The 17,312-nt window shown below is 35.3% G+C and overlaps 1 protein-coding gene across 5 annotated transcripts; it reads right to left on the bottom strand.

Annotated features, from left to right (window-relative positions):
- Nucleotides 1–328: 328 nt before the first annotated feature.
- Nucleotides 329–7,406, bottom strand: LOC107828149 (peroxisomal fatty acid beta-oxidation multifunctional protein AIM1-like). 5 transcript variants are annotated; one of them, XR_012699728.1, is made up of 19 exons: nucleotides 7,155–7,406; nucleotides 6,604–6,737; nucleotides 6,254–6,325; nucleotides 4,860–4,922; nucleotides 4,718–4,774; nucleotides 4,532–4,599; nucleotides 4,354–4,435; nucleotides 4,220–4,275; nucleotides 3,764–4,051; nucleotides 3,538–3,624; nucleotides 3,106–3,280; nucleotides 2,876–2,997; nucleotides 2,420–2,583; nucleotides 1,964–2,218; nucleotides 1,532–1,653; nucleotides 1,201–1,322; nucleotides 905–1,057; nucleotides 674–812; nucleotides 329–577 (listed from the first exon to the last, which is right to left on the bottom strand). XR_012699728.1 is itself a non-coding variant. In XM_016655410.2 (19 exons), the coding sequence occupies exons 2-19, from the start codon at nucleotides 6,698–6,700 to the stop codon at nucleotides 563–565; spliced, it is 2,133 nt and encodes a 710-aa protein (XP_016510896.2). In that variant the 5' UTR covers nucleotides 6,701–6,737; nucleotides 7,155–7,406; the 3' UTR covers nucleotides 329–562.
- Between the last annotated feature and the right edge of the window lie 9,906 nt (nucleotides 7,407–17,312).

The raw sequence follows: 17,312 nt of genomic DNA, 5'->3' as shown, positions 1-17,312 counted from the left end.
CAAATTGTTATTTATCACTTGATCCTTCTGTAAAATGGAAAACTCAACTCAATTTTAACACTCTGTTGGTCATATCTTTTTATTTCTATATTAAATAATGCATGTAGAAAACTTTCTTCAGTGTTTTCCTTTTCCCTCAACTCTCTCTTATCATCCATCATCTTCTGTTTCACATTTTCTGCCGCTATAGAGCGATACTAGATTCAGTTGAACGACTCATTGATAATAAATGTTGTGAAATCAACAAATTCACAATATAAACCTTAGGAAAAATACAACCAAAATAAAAGGGAATACTTCGAACACAGTGAAAAGAAGAAAAAGGAACTTTGTGAAGCGTTTGGACATTTCATTCTCTTTCTCGGACGATTACACTAGTTTGTAGAGCCAAAGTTACAACTACCATCAAATAACTTGAGGGGAAAAAATAGGAAATTATTATAATTAATGGAACTTCTAACTAATTGTAATTAACAAACTTTCCCGCCTTATTTCCGAGCACAAGTTCAGCATGCTTGAATTACTGCTTCTTCTGCAAGGATATGATCATATGATATGCAGCTCAACACGATCCTCCCTACGATGCATCATGAAGAACGAAAGAAGGTCAAGAAATGCACTTAACAAATGAGATCAAGGATAAAGAAAGAGTTAAGAATTGGTTAGTCCTTACCAAGGGCAATCCTTTTGCAGCTCTCTGCTCCAAAAATGTTGATGGCTTATAGAAATCACCATAGGCCTCATGCCAAGTTTTTAGCTTTGAGTATATGTATTCAGATCCAATTGTATCAGCCCAAAACATGACACCTCCACTGCAGAAAAACATAGTGATTATTAGCAGATCTTACAAGTAATGAATTCGAGTTCAGAGATAGGCAATAGCAATTGAAGAAACTGTTGCTACTTGCGTTTCTGAGGGAAATTTAAACCCATGGACAGATGCAATATCAATATCAGATGCTCGGACAACTATTCCTTCCTCAATAACTCGACAAGCCTCATTCACCACAGGAAAGAATATCATTTCAAGAATTTCTTCATCGGTCACAGATATTGGCTGCACAATAAAATCACGTTAAGCCTTATATCAATCAAGCATGCACAATATAATATAGCATTGGCTGTAGTTAGACGAGAATGCTTGCTTTAGTTTTAACAAACAAGAATTCAGATTAAAAGAAGGATTCAACTGCAACAAACCTTTCCCCCAGGAGCAATATTAGTAAATCGCATAGACTCCTCAACAACTTGAATCACAGAGTGATCAGCTTCTGGCTTGCTTCCCTTTTTGTATGTGTAATATCCTTTTCCATTCTTCTTACCTATGATGCAAGTATATATTCACTTAGAAAACCGCACCACTTTGAGTGACAAATCTTGGAAATTGAACTGAGTAGCAGACTGTTGGAACTTTACTACTGTTATTCTTCTTGTAAAGATCATTTAACTTCTTTTTACATTTTATTTCCTTTATAAAAAAATTATTTTCAGGCCAAAAGTTAAAAGTGGAAAATACAAGTGTCTTCAGTACCTTCCCGCCCATTTTCTACCATCAGTTGAACCAAGGGTGACTGAAAAGCACGGTCTGGAAAAGCAGCAACAAACTCTTTTACACCAGCCAAAAATATACCATAGCCACTAAGATCCTGAAGCCTGCATATCATAATATACCATCTTGGTTTAAATATGCAGAAATGATTTTGGTGTAAATAAAAGCAAATGCGCATGAACAGTTAAAGTGTTTGTGCAAGCATAAAACATGCCACTAATGAATTCTAGTTGAGGCACAGACTCAGTTATAGAAATTGAACACAAGTTATTGATAACACTAATTATTGATAAAAATTGAACACAAGAATGTATTCACTCAATAGTGCACGCAAGTGTTTGTGCAGTGATACTGTGTATGTTCATATCTTAACATGCTGAGATGAACAAGTTTCACTCTAGAGAAAAAACTTACTGGAAAGGGCCAAGCCGCATGCCAAACTCAGTGATCACGCGGTCAACTCTGAAGATATCAACACCTAAATTTGCCAACAGGTCTGGTCCTTGCATATAAGGGAAGAAGCTCCGGTTGACAGCAAAACCAGTACAATTTTTCACTACGATGGGGACTTTTTTCATAGTCTTGGTGAATCTTATAACATCAACAATTACTTGTGGAGAAGTATTTTCGGTCCTCACGATTTCCACCAGAGTCATCACATGAGCAGGACTTCACCCGGAAAAAGAAAGAAAAATGAAAACCAGGAAAATTAGAATTAAGGAATAGAATAAGTCATGAAACAGTAATATAATATACTCTCAAAACTATCTTTGCCTCGCTCGAGTGAGAAGACACCTTATAAATGTATCCCCTGAATAAAGACACGGTATAAACATTCGGGCAAAAGTCTGGTAGAGAATTGAACCTCACCTGAATAAATGTATCCCCAAAATGCGATCTTGACTACTTGTTCTTTCCCCAATAACATCAAGACTAATTGTAGATGTGTTTGATGCAAAAATGCAGTCTGGAGAACAAACTTTTTCAATATCTTCAAATATTGATTGTTTCAGAGACACTACCTCATTAACAGCCTGAAGACAGAGAGACATAAATTTCATCAGAAAATAATGGAAATGTGTATAATATGCATCATCTACAAGGATTGGAGAAAAATATTCAATACGGAACTAAAATAATTCAATACGGAACTAAAATAACAAGAGTTAGAGATTTAACGACATCAGAGTTGAAGTAGGGAAAAACGATGCATGGACAAAGGGTGTTAAAAAGGATGTTTCTTAGACATCAATAGTATGGAAATACAAGGCAAGAGAATAGCATGAAAACTAAGAGGAAGAAGGGAAGAAGTGGTCAATGGATTACCTCAATGACCATGTCAACATCTTTTAGATCCTCATAGTCTAAAGTGCCTTTGAGAAGAGACAAAGTCCTTTTCATCTTATCCTGATTCAGCTGTCCTCTTGTTACTAGGCCTTGTAGATTTGCTGAAACACAATTAGCATAAGCAATATATCAGAAATATGTCGTGACATCCAAATATTGCTTTTCTGTCCTACTACAGAAAGACTACAGATTCAACAAGTTGTACTAACCTTCTACCGATTTCATTGCTTTCAACAGATATTCATGGTTAATTTCTTTAACTACGACATTCATGTTGCTCATAATGAGAGCTGTAGCAATGCCAGATCCCATTAAACCGCCACCAACAACGGCAACTTTTTCTATTCTCCGCGGCTTTAGCCCAATATCAGTAACACCTGGTACCTGTAAATTATATTACAGCATTGTTAGACTACGTTTAAGCCCTCACAAAGTTGGCCTAAAAATACATAACATATCAAGATTCTCTTTTAAAGAGTGCGATTATTAAGCATGAACTCTACCAGGCATGAAGAAATCTTTATATGCTTTCTCATGCATAAACTGTACCAAATAAAATACAGGTATAGAAACAGTTCCAGTTTTTTGTCCCTTCTTAATTAAACAATGGAAGAAAGAGAATCTATGGCCTAATATCTGACCTTTGATGTTGCACGTTCAGCGAGAAATACGTGAAGAAGACCTTTTGCAGTATTTGACAGCACCAGCTCTTTAAATACTTTATCCTCCTACAATCAGTCGCGCATAGATTATACGTCAGAATCCAAACAAAGATTTTGGGAGCACATCATTGAAATCATCAATCTCTAGTAATACATCACAAAAGCAAACTATAGAATTGCAGTTTTGTGTAATAGGATTGTTCACCTTAAGAACACCAGAAAATCCTCCAGATATGATGCCTTCTTCGATCACATCAAGACAGGCACTGTAATGAGGCGCTCTGTACCGTTGTCTAGCACTTTTCAGTATCTCGAGCGATTCATCCTTAGGTCCAAGTTTATCTGTCTTTTCAAGAGAATTGCAATGTGGTTGGCGCCCTTCAACGATGTCAAGTGCCCAGCACCGAGCAACTGCCAATAGCTCCTCAGAAGAGACAATGGCATCAATAAGACCCAACTCCTTTCCCTCTTCAGAAGTTATGGTTTTGGATGACTGTTCAATATTTAGACAAAGATTCAGCCTCTTTATGCTACCATCTAATTCAGAAACACTAATAGTTTCATAGTGTATATTTCAAGAATGACACTTACCTCTTTATGCTACCATCTAAATCAGAAACACTAATAGTTTCATAGTGTATATTTCAAGAATGACACTTACCATCAACATATCAACAGCCTTTGAGGTCCCGACTAATCTTGGAAGCCTCTGGGTGCCTAGAAACACATTCGAATTTTTCAGCAGAAAGTTTCTTAAAATGAAAAGGCGCCAATTTTAAACATAAAGAAGTGTACCTCCACATCCAGGAATAACTCCAAGTTTCAGCTCAGGTAAACCAAGATCAGCTTTTGCTGTGGCAATTCGAGCACTGCACCCCTACATAATTTAAATTGAGAAAATCAATTAATTGACAGAACTGCGTGCAGAGAAATAAGGAAATCAAATGAAAAAACTAGAGCAGAGAGAACAAACCATAGCCAACTCCAAGCCACCACCAAGGGCAAATCCTTGAATTGCAGCAACAGAAGGCTTCTTCCCGTCTAAACATGACCACCAGACAAAGTTGTGATTAGATAATCAAACTACATATCAACCGCAAACTACTTTAGAACTTATACAGAAATTCTTGGCAAAGAACATATAATGTTATAGACATACTTTCCATTTTATTAACCACGAGTCCAATTGATGCATCAGGTAGAAGTGATATATCTCCTGGAGATTTTGAAGGAAAAAGCTGGTTAGATAACAAGGGGACATTAACTGATCAGGAATAAGCGATAACTGAAAAAACAATTACCATGCTTATGAACATTCTCCACAACACTGATGTCCAAACCACCACAAAATCTACCATCAGCACCTATCAGCATAAGAGCACGACGTCACAACAAATATTTCAAATTAAAAATTTAGTCAAGCACAAAGCCATTTTAAGGAAGGGGAGCCTTAGAGCAACTGTAAAGTTGTCTTCATATGACCTATAAGTCACGGGTTCGAGCCGTGAAAGAAGCCACTAACGCTTGCATTAGGGTAGGTTGTCTACATCACACCCCTAGGGGTGCGGTCCTTCTCCGGACCCTGCGTGAAGGCGGGATGTTTTGTGAACCGGATTGCCCGTAGAGCCATTTCAGGAAAACAGGTAACATTAGCAGTACATAAATCTCTTGCTCCTTTATACTGATTGGTTTAACCCTTTTACTTATTGACATGAACTCTTTAAACAATTTGCCAATATTAAATCAGACTACATAATCATATTTTTTAGGATATTTATACATACTCAGAGTCAGAGATTATAACAAGGAGATAAACTGTGTTTTTCCTCTTTATATGTGAAAATATGACTCCAATAGTTAAAGTTCACTATATTAAACTCTTTTTCTCTTTAATTGAACTCCCTAAAGGACCACTTTGACTATTGTGTGACAGAGATTGTTTTTTAATAACCTGTCCAATCTACCCAAGTTTAAACAGGTTGGATCATCACCCATTTGTTAAAAGTTGAATTTTTTTTTCCATCCAATTATTAGGTAAAAAGACAGCTTCAAAACAGGGTAACCTGCTGGGTCAAAATTCAAACTCAAATCCAAACATATAAAATTAAAGTTGAAGATTGAGAATCACATAAACTTGGAATAACTTAAAGCTAACAATTCAAGAAAAATGTATTAGCATTCACAATTTTTTTTCTTCAAAAGCAAAGTAAAAGAGGAGGTTGTATCATGTTAATCAAACTCATTTTGATCCAATCAAACTTCAAATGGATCATGACATGTTTATTTGTCTGACCCATTTTGACCCGTTCAATTGTTACCTCTAGTTGGAAAAGCAGTTTAAGCTCCCGTTTGGACAAAGATTTTTTCTTAGTTATTTTCAAAAAAGAAATTGAAAACATTTGTTGTTCGTGGAATTTGATCAGTTTTTTAAAAAAATTTAAAGAAAAATTTTCAAGTTTCAAAAACTAGTTTGGGCCAGTTTTTGGATGAAATTTTCTCCAACCCACAAAATTTCAACTTCCAAAACCTATTTTACAACACAAGTTCAAGAAAATAGTTTTTCCGGTTTTCAATCAAATCTATGTCCAAATTAAGACTTGTCACTTTTACAATTATTAAACTAATAAAAGGTCAATACACATAGATTATAAATACACGTGTTTAATTCCCAAAGAGTAATTGGAACAAAACTTACCAGAAAGAACAATGGCCTTTACACTGTCGCTATCAATTGCCTCTTGATAGCATCTCTTCAACTCCTCAATTGCTATTATTGATAATAAAGAGTATTAATAACATTTACTAACACTTTCTACAATTGGAACTACTTTCAAAGAGTGGGCCACTCGGAGAAGGAACTCAACAACGTGGGTAGAAAATGGAGTAGATTTTTACTTTAGGAAGTTGGGAATAATATAGAGTTAAATTTATAAAAAGAAAAAGATTTTTTTTGTTAAGTTGGAGATTGTAGAGATTATGGAATGTGAAATTTTAATTCAAATCAATAAGAAAAGAAGAAGAAGAAGAAGAAGAAAGCTAAGGAACCTGAGAGAGTTAAGGCATTGACAGGTGGATTATGGACAGTAATAACAGCCACGCCATCGTTCCCTATTTCCATATTGATTGATGCTTTCTTTGCCATTTCTTGATTTTCTTCTACACAAATTAAGTCGTCTTTCCTGAAATAGCATACGATGGAAAATACATCAATGTCACCGTACAGTAACGTAATTAATCAACTTGCACCCTTAACACAGAGATTACAAGAATTTCAAAAAATATATTTAAAACTCATAAAATGAAAACCTTGTCTACGATTCTTATATGTACAAATTAAAGCAGCAGAAACAAGTGATTTTAATTAGTCAAACTTAAAGTGAAACTGTGATGGCACAATTGATTGTCATTGGGTACGGCAAGCAGATATATTGGAGTTCAGCACTATATATACTCCATTCGTTTTAATTTATCTGGATATTTTGACTCTGAAGTACAAGACTTTTGAGGAGGTGGATAAATTAAACAAAACTATCGTTGCCAGTTTTGTAAATGAATGATAGATCGAGTACCCCAATTTAGTTGAAAAGAAGGAGAACCTGTGCCTTGTAATTTTGCTTGAAGCTGTTTGGTTTGTTATGCGAATGATTGCTGATATATGCTCTATTTATATGCAAGAAAAGGATGGAGAGCATATAAAATAGTGATTATTAACTACTCAAGTTGTGACAATCAAGTAGCCAAATAAGCCGACTTCATAGCTGCCAAAAAAGACTGTGACCCTGCCCGCCCTTTCAATAATCCTATCCTCCTCCTGTCCATAACCCTATTTGTTTACTTACTATTCCCATGTGGTGGAAAATTATTAAAACCATTTTTATATACTACTACACCATATTAAATAAATCAGATTTTACAGTGTTAAGCATCTATAATGATGTCTAAAGTGTATATATATATATATATATATATCCTAATAATTGAAAGCTCAAAAAGAATCACTTCAAAAAAGTTACCTCCTACCCAAATTATGTTATATTTTTTTTTTAGTCTTTCTCAAGAAAAATATAATATTTTTTTATTTATAAATAATTTAACTTTAAACATTTTTTTACAAGACGATCTACAGTCACACAATGTCTTGCTTTAGATCATGACTTTTAAGTAGACGTTTGGACATAAAGATTGTAATTTTTGAAGAAAAAAAATGTTTTTGAGTTAAGTTGAAAAAAGTATTTAGAATTTGAATTATGTTTGGACATGCATTTCACTTGAAAAGTTGCAGTTTTATGAGTGGGGGAAAAGTTTTTCTCTCATTTTTAAAAATGCAAAATTTTATGGACAAACACATTTTTGAAAAAAAAAATTATGGACAAACGGGATATCAATTTTTTGTTTTCTTTCTTAAACTTTGTGTACAATCAAATATCTTCTCTAAAATTGGTAGATACGACGAAGTAGTTGGATTACGAAAATTTTACTATAGTAAGGTTGTCTTCGTGTTAATTTCGCAATTAGTTACTCCTTTCACAAAAGAACCCCAAGGTTTAATTTTAAAAACAAGAGCTCAATCATGTAGACTTTTGAGCGAAGTCAGTTTGATTCTTTAATTTTTAAAGTAAATTTACATATTTACACAAGTAGTTGGATGGGTTACAATTATTCATTTCTTAAAGCTAAGTAAAAAGATTTCAAAAATCATAATTATATAAAAAAGTTATTTGACACTTTAAATAATACTAATATTTGTGAAATAAATTGTGTGAGAGAGAGACCGAGAGAAAAGACGTTGCCATCATGATGGCAAAGACAGCTTTATAAACGGGAAGTTTCCAATCAGTTGCTGCTTTCTCTCTCTATATATATAATAAATAAATAAATAAATAAAGTATAGAAAGGAAAATATGTTCCTTTGACTTGTCATTTCCATTCTTTCCTTATGAATTATTGCTGCCAACTACTCGGAAGGGAATTAATCTTTTCAGGATCATGAATCGCATAAGGTATATAGGCTATAGCCATGTCAATGTGGGGGACGAGAGAGAGATAAATAATATTCCATCTATCTCATTTTATGCAATATATTTTTTAAGCTTATTGCAATAAAATAAACAATTTTTGTATTTGAAAACTATTTAAACAATTTAGGTTCTATTTGCCTCTAAAGTACTATGAAAAATGAAGGATCAAATTATTACTTAATCAGTTGTAGAACACAGAACACCTACTCTGAGTATTTGATCCTAATTTTATAAATCGATATATGAAATGTGTCTTACATATGGACTTCAATCATTTAATTATGGTAAATTACATGCATTCTCATCTAATTAAATTAATTAACCATAATGAGTTAATATAGTTTATTGTAAAGACCGCACCGAGTGTTTACACCAAATCAATAGATATATGACATGTGTCTTGCATATGGATTTCAATCATTTAATCATGGTAAATTACATGCATTCTCATCTAATTAAATTAATTAACCATAGTAAGTTAATATAGTTTGGTGTAAACTAAACACCCGATATGGGTAAGTATTTACCTTTTATAATCGTGAAAAAGTTTGGTGTATCTTCTCCTTTTTGTTTTTTGGTCTACCCTGATTCCCTCCTTTCAAAATTTTCTTTATAAAATAATACCAGTAATAATAGAAGAATTAGTAGAGTGTTTGGTAGATGGTATGCTTGTCACGTTTATCTTTCATGACCTTACCTTTTGAACTCACATCATGTTAATAAATCATATGGTACTTATTTTAAGTTTTTAGGGTTGAATAAGTGCTTATAAATAAGAAATATTCGAAACCAAGTAAAGCTTAAGAGATTCAACAACAACAAATTCAGTGAATTCACATAAGTGAGGTCTAAAAGGATAAAATGTATATAGCTTCATTCCTACCCTGAAAGGTAAAGAGACTGTTTCCGGAAAATCTTCAACAAAAAATAAGAGATTCATACAAGCGAAAAATGTCTTGGCTTAAAAATGTATTATAAATTAAGACTTCAAAGCAATTTGACCGTAATTTCTAAATAAAAATTATAGTCATTGAAGTCAAGTTATAATAGTTCATCAAACGGTTCATCATTTTAATATTCTACAACAAGTTTTGATCATTTATTCATTTTGTTAAAGCAAGACAGTATAGTAGTCTCAAACATGTGCCCACCACGCGCTATTGAAATCTCGGATTAGCGAGACAGTTTTGTTCTATGTTACTCTGTAAAGTCCCGCCCTTATGCTATAAAATATAAATTGTTGGGGCAGTAATTTAGCTACTTGTGTTCTACCAGGTCTTAGAATCATCTAACTTTAATTAACAACCCCAAATTTTTGAATTTTCATAGATTACCATATAAGCTGCAATCAAGATATTTACTACCCATGCTTTACCGAGGTAACTTTGAAGAAGAAAAAAAACCCCTTCTTGATTGTGGACCACAAAAAAAAAAGATTAAAAATAAATTGAAGTGGACCGAAAAAAATAATTACTATTTCAAGCGCTATATTTTTTATTGTAGGAAATGATGGAGACCTTAGAAAATTTTTTAAAAAAAAACTTTTTTGACCTTTTAAATAATAATGCTATAATATTGTCAAAGATAGAAAGACCTAGTAACATCAATTGCCATTATTAAATAATATAATAATAATAATTGTTCCTTTGACTTTGAATTTCCCTTGACTGTAGCTCAAAAACAAGGTAAGTAAAGTGGGAAACAATGATCTCACATAAAATATCGTCTAAGATATTGCTTGCCTTGATATTTCCAATATATCAATCTCAAAAATTGCTTTACTCACCAACTTACATGATGACAATATAAAAGCAAAATTTCATATCAATATATGGGTACACTGATCTCCGTGTGTAAAGAGAAAGGTCCTTATTGAACCAACATAGCATAACACGTTATTTTGAGGGTCAAAATGTATAAGCAAAAACCTATAACTTAATTGTTTTTAGCCGGTTAGTTGGTTATGACTGTGTATATATAAGCTTTAGATATTAGCTTCTTTTTTGAGACTCAATTTTGTACATTTACACAGATATGAAAATGGCTCCACTTTGAGCTCTCTCTCTCTCACACTCACTTGTTCTTCCAACACTTTCCAATTGCTTGTATGTGCATTTCTCTTCTTCCTCGGTTGCTCAATATGGTATTAGAGCCTTCCGATTAAGCTCCAGTGACCAATTCTGCTTTCCGATTCAGTGTTCTCCTCCATTGACGACCTCAATTTTAGAGCTAGGGTTTTTCAATTCAGAGTAAAATGGCGATTGGTGAAGGCACGAGTGATGATACAGTACTAAGTCACAACCATCCTTTGTATTTGTGACCTTCGGATTCGCCATGTGAGCATTTGATTGAATTCAAACTATTAGGCACTGAAAATTATAATTTATGGTGTCGATCCATAAGAATTGGACTTTTTACGAAGAACAAAATCGTATTCATTGACGGTACTTGTCGCAAGGAGAATTTTAAGAAGGATCTTCATGGTCAATAGGAAAGGTGCAATGCCTTTGTTTTGTCGTGGATTATGAATGCAGTAACAAAAGAGTTGTATAGAAGTGTGGTTTATGCATCCTCTACACATATGTGTGGAAAGATTTAAAGGAGAGATTCGATAAAAAGAACATATCGAGAATTTACAATTTACTTCAGGAAATTTCTGCTTTGATCAAGGATTATTACCTGTATCCACTTATTATTCTAAGCTCAATGATCTGTGGGATCAGTACGATGCTATGGCCCCTACTCTATTATGTCCATGTCCATAACCAAGATCAAAGGTGTTTCTAGAGAACATTCAGCAGCAGCGTTTCGTGCAATTTCTGAGTGAACTAAATGAGTCGTTTGCCCAAGCAAAGGGTCAGATCATGCTTATAATTCCTACACCTACTGTCAATGAGGCCTATAGGATGGTAGTTCAGGATGAGAGTCAACGAGCAAAGACAGTGAATGTTAGTGGCTAGGAGATGGGAGCTGCGGCTGTGGCATACAACTCAGGACAAGGATTTCCTGGTGGCTACAAGCAGAAAGCTCAGGTATTCTGTAAATATTGCAAATTAAAAGGACACACTAAAGATGTTTGTTACAAGTTGATAGGTTACCCACCTGACTACAAGTCAAAGAAGAAATTTTTTGGAAAAAATATGGCAGCAGCACAAAATGCACAGGTTGACCATTCTAAAGGACCAATAGACCAAGGAAGTCTTGGAGTGGAAACTACATGGAACTTCTTCACAGAGGAGAAATATAAATAACTGCTTCAATGCTCGACCCAGAACACAACACCTGCTGAAACAACAGTTCATGCCAAGGTCACAGGTATACCATTGTCACTCTTGAGCAGAGTTAAGCAGGATAGGTAGATCATTTGACTCAGGTACCACTGTCTAGATATTTCACTAATTTTATGGAGATTCTTAAAGGAGAAGGTAGGAAAGTGCAGTTTCCAACTAGTGAAACTAGTAGGACTACACACCTAGGATCCTCTAGTATTCTGAATGGTTTACCATTTAAAAATGTCCTATATGTACCACAATTTAGGTACAATTTACTATCACATTCACAACTTACAAAGGACATTGGATGCTTCATTGCCTTCTTTCCTGATTGGTGTGTCTTCCAGGACATTTACAATGGGAAGGTGAAGGGGATTGGTAAGCTGGAGGAAGGACTATCTGTTGGATCTCAAGCACAAGTCTAATCTCAAGTTACCTGTTGTTGTTATCATTTTTGCTTTGGCTATCATTTTTACTTTGATAATGAATAGAATAAGTGGCTCTTTGTGGCATAGAAGATTAGGCCACATTCCTTTAGATGCTTTGAAGAGATTACCAGCATTTCACAATAAGACATTTTGTTGATTGTAATGAACATTGCTCAGTATGTCCTCTAGCAAAGCAGACAAGATTACCTTTTCCTATTAACAGCAGTAGATGTGATGACTTTGGTGACCTTATATATGCAGATGTTTGTGGACTCTTTAAGGTTTCAACTTTTTATGGTAAGAGATATTTCCTGACCCTTGTTAATGATTTCAGTAGGTATACATGGATATGCCTTATGAACACAAAAGATGAATCAGTTGTTGTTTTGAAACACTTTATCTCACTACTAAGAAATAAGTTCTCCACTACTCCTAAAACACTAAGAACAAGCAGTTGACATATTTGTTGCATTCTGAGGGGATAGTGCATCAAAGCTCTTATCCATATACTCCTAAATAAAATAGAGTTGTTGAAAGAAGGCATAGGTACATTTTTTATACTGCACGAGCTTTAAGATTTCGGGCCGGATTGCCCTTAAAATTCCGGGGTGAGTGTGTTTTAACAGTTGTGTATTTGATTAACAGAGTTCCTTCTAGATTTTGTTTGGTAAATCACCTTTTGAGCTGGTATTTCACAAGAATATCACCCTAGATCACCTCGGGGTATTTGGTTGACTGGCTTATGCTGCAAATCTTAAAAGACAACATAATTTTCACCTAGAGTAGTACCAACTGTATTTTTGGGTTACTAATAGGTTATATGTGTATCCCTGATATATTTTGATGATCTAACAAACTTACTATTAAGAACAAAATATGGAACCTGTTACACATTCTCAAGAACTTAAGATCAACAAGTCTCTAGTCGGAGACACGGTTCAACTCTTTAGAGTCAAAGGAACAAGAGGGAACAGATATCTACCAGTTCATGTGGTGACTGTACAAGTCCACCCCCAACTGTAAAGTTACTGTCTGCACACACAATAGTGCAGAAATAGTGTAGCAATCAACTTTATGGGGAATGCCCTTTACCTAACTTGCTTGCATCATTCAAGTGATGTCACAAATGAATTATTAACATCAAGAAAAGGTAAAAACAAAGTACTTGCACATTCAAGAATGATCAAGAATTCTCTCAAGTGATCTATCAATCTGGCAATCGACTCTCAAGGGCATCAAGAACAAAGAACAGCATAACAATGGACCAGTTCCCTGTATCGAGTTATTACATGTCCTTAGTTTTGTTGCACCTTTGTTAAAGTATTCTACTTGTAATTCCTACTTAGCTTAGTTAGAAGCATTGTGTAGGAAATCTTTGTAAATTATAAATCTTTGTGTTTGTGTTTTGACTAGAATTAGTCGAGTTTTAAGTTTTTGTAATAGAGGTATTACAAAGTGGCTTGTAATAGAGTTGTTACAAGTTAGTAAGGGATTAAGAAGTTAATTCCTAGGTTACAATAGGTTGTAATCTAAATTTTGCTCAGTAGTGAAGTTGGAATCCTATAAGGGTAGGTCGTGGTTATTAATCCTGTGAGCTGGGAGTTTTCCACATAAAACTTTATTGTGTCATTTACTTACTGCAGTGTGCGTGTGTTCTGTGGGAACTAATAGAGAACCTGTTTCTCTATATAGTTTGGTGGACCCTTAGTTTCTATCAATTGGTATCAGAGTGGGTTCTTTCTATCAAGCTAACACCTAAAAAGGATCCTCATGGTTGCTCTGCCAAACTTCGATGAAGGTCAATCTACCTACAGACGACCAAGATTCAACGGTCAATACTATGGATGGGGGAAGACAAGCATGCACGACTTCATCATGGTTGAAGACTTAAAGCTCTAGGATATCATCTACGATGGACACTTCGTTCCTACGAAGACCATGGAGACCCTGAAGTGACTGTTCCTAAAACAAGAAAGGAATATAACGATGTTGACCACAAGACTATAGAAAATAATTTTCGAGCAAAGAAAATCCTCATATGTGGCATTGGACCAGATGTTATGGATTTCATCAACAATAGGATTTCAGCATGTCAATCTGTTATGGAGATCTGGAAGCTCTCCAAATAGCTCATGAAGGGACAACACAAGTAGAACAGTCCAAGATTGATATGCTAACCACAGAGTATGTTCTTTTCAGGATGAAGGACGATGAGTCTATTTAGGATATGCACACACACTTCACATCTATCATCAATGAGCTTCACTCTCTGGGAAAGATCATCCCCAGGAACAAACTCGCCAGGAAGATACTTACTGTATTACCTAGTTCCTGGGAAAGCAAAGTAAATGCTATCACATAGGCAAAGGATTTGTAGAAGCTGACCATTGATGAACTTGTTGGAATTCTGAAGACTTATGAAATGAAGAAGAATAGGGATAATGAGAGAAGAGATCCTAAAAGGGAGACGAATCTGGTCCTCAAGACGGACAACAATGACTCAAGTGGTAGGGATGCTGATATGGCCTACCTGACAAAAAGGTTTCAGAAAATGGTTCGCAAAAATGGAGGCATTCCAAAAAAGGGCAGCTCCAGCAAGCCAAAAGGTTATGACCTATGTCATAAGTGCAGTAAGCCAGGAAACTTCATCAAGGATTGCCCTCTCCTCAAGCAAGATCAGTACAAAAACAACACTAACAAGCAGCTAAGAGGAACCCGGTTCCTGACAAACGATTCAAGAGAAAAGATGACGTTGACAATGTTGTGAAACAAGCTCTTGTTGCATGGGGAGACTTTTCAAGCGAATTTGAAGAAGATGATGATCCAGATGATAGCTCCATAACGGTAGTGGAAAGTAAAGCAGCTGAGTATGACTCAATCTTTGCCCTGATGGCAAAATCTGATGATGATGATGATGAAGTAAACTTTCTAGATGTTAAAAGAAATCTAAAGTCTTATTTGGCGAAAAAATGTATGTCTTTGGCAAATGTTTTAATTTAAGCTTATCATAGTCTTTAAATGATAAAGATGCATTAACTGTGGAACTAGGAGAAGCAGAACAGTCGAAAGATGATCTAATAGTCATTGTGGTAGATTTAGAGGAAATCATTGAGAGTTTGAAGAAATAAAAAATGCCTTAACTGAAAAAATTTCAAACATAGAACATGAGAGAGATGATCTAGTGGTTGTTGTGGTCAATCTAAAAGAGACCATTGAGTGTGTTAAAAAGGAGAAAGAAGTTTTAACTGAGAGGGTTGCTAACATTGATCATGAGATAGATGACCTATTAGTAGTGGTTGTAGACCTAAGGAAAATAATTGAGGAACTAAAAAGGGAAAGTAGGCCTGGGAACACTCAAAAAGGAAAGGAAGTTTCAAGTGAGGCACACCTTAGGCTTGAAAACAAGTTAAAATCAGTGAAATCTAGTCTGTGTGTTGAGCTTGAGAAAAATAGACAACTTCAGGAAGATCTAGGAAAAGTGAAGAGTAACCTATAAAATCTCTTAAGTGGACCTGGTCCTCCGATGCAATCACTGTTGTGTATATAACCAGTGGGGAAAACATGCCGGGAATCTGGTTTCAAAAGGAAAAGTCTCCCTACAACACTCATAGCAAGTACGTTACTATACCTGATAAATGGCTCTGCACTCACTATGGTAACACTAGAACTTTAAGGAAACATGTAAGGCCAGATTTCAGTCTCAACAGAAAAATAAAGTTTTTGCTGAAAAAGTAACTACTGCTAGGGAACCTGGTCCCTCATATAAAAAATGTGTGATGCATACTTGGACAAAAAGAGCCCTCATTTATCCCTTTCCTCACTACAAGGGACCCAAACTTGTTTGGGTTCCTAAGTCTAACTCTTGATTTCCTTGTGTTGGGACTAGCGAAAGGGAGAAACCAACAATGGTACGTGGATACTGCTCGAAGCACATGACTAGAAGTACACATGATTTCCTTTCACTGAAGGCCCTACAGGGAGGGAGTGTATCCTTTGGAAATGGCAAGAAGGGATACATTCTGGGAGTTGGAAGGATTGTGAAGTCTCTCTCTCATTCAATTAAAAATGTGTACTACGTGAACGAGTTAAAGTATAGCTTGCTGAGTGTTTCCCAAATCTGTGACAAGGGAAACAAAGTGGAATTTATATCCAAGATATGCATAGTCACTAATTTTGTGACTGGTGAAGTGGTGTTAGTGGCCAAAACATACAAAAATATCTATGTTGCTAACTTTGAGTCCTTGCAAGATGGGGATCTCAGCTATTTGAGTGTTGTTGATGATGATGCTGAACTATGGCACAAAAGGCTGGGTCATGCAAGTTTTACGTTACTGAACAAATTGGTCAAGAAGGACCTGGTTTGTGGTCTGTCCAAGTCAAGCTTCAAGGATCACAAAGTGTGTGATGCATGTGTAAAAGGAAAGCAAGTCAGATCCTCTTTCAAGCCCAAAAGTGAAGTTATCACACCAAGGACACTTGATCTCCTCCATATGGATCTATTGGACCTATGATGGTGCCAAGTAGAGGAGGAAAGAAGTACATCTTCGTTATAGTGGACGACTATTCCAGATTCACCTAGACTCTGTTTCTCGGAACCAAGGATGAAACCTTTCAAGTGTTTGTGGTATTTGTGAAAAAGATCTAGGTGAAGATGAGCCATAATGTAGTATGTATCAGGTCTGACCATGGGACAGAATTTAACAATGCCAAATTCGACGAATTCTGTGTTGAAAATGGCATTAGTCACAATTTTTCAACTCCAAGAACACCTCAACAAAATGTTGTTGTGGAGAGGAAGAATAGGACTCTTGAATACATGACAAGAACAATGTTAATTGACAGTGGCATTGCAAAAGGTTTCTGGGCAGAAGCCGTCAACATTGCATGCTACTTGGTGAACAGGTGTATGATCAAGTCCCTTATGAACAAAATGCCATATGAACTGTTGAACAGAAAGAAGCCCAAGCTGACACATTTAAGGACATTTGGTTGTAAATGTTTTGTCATCAACAATGACAAGGAAGCACTTGGAAAAT

Source organism: Nicotiana tabacum, chromosome 1 (genome assembly GCF_000715075.1).
Source record: "Nicotiana tabacum cultivar K326 chromosome 1, ASM71507v2, whole genome shotgun sequence".
NCBI classification, from domain to species: Eukaryota; Viridiplantae; Streptophyta; class Magnoliopsida; order Solanales; family Solanaceae; genus Nicotiana; species Nicotiana tabacum.
The sequence above is the reverse complement of the archived record's forward strand: the minus strand, read 5'-3'. Positions and strand labels throughout refer to the sequence as shown.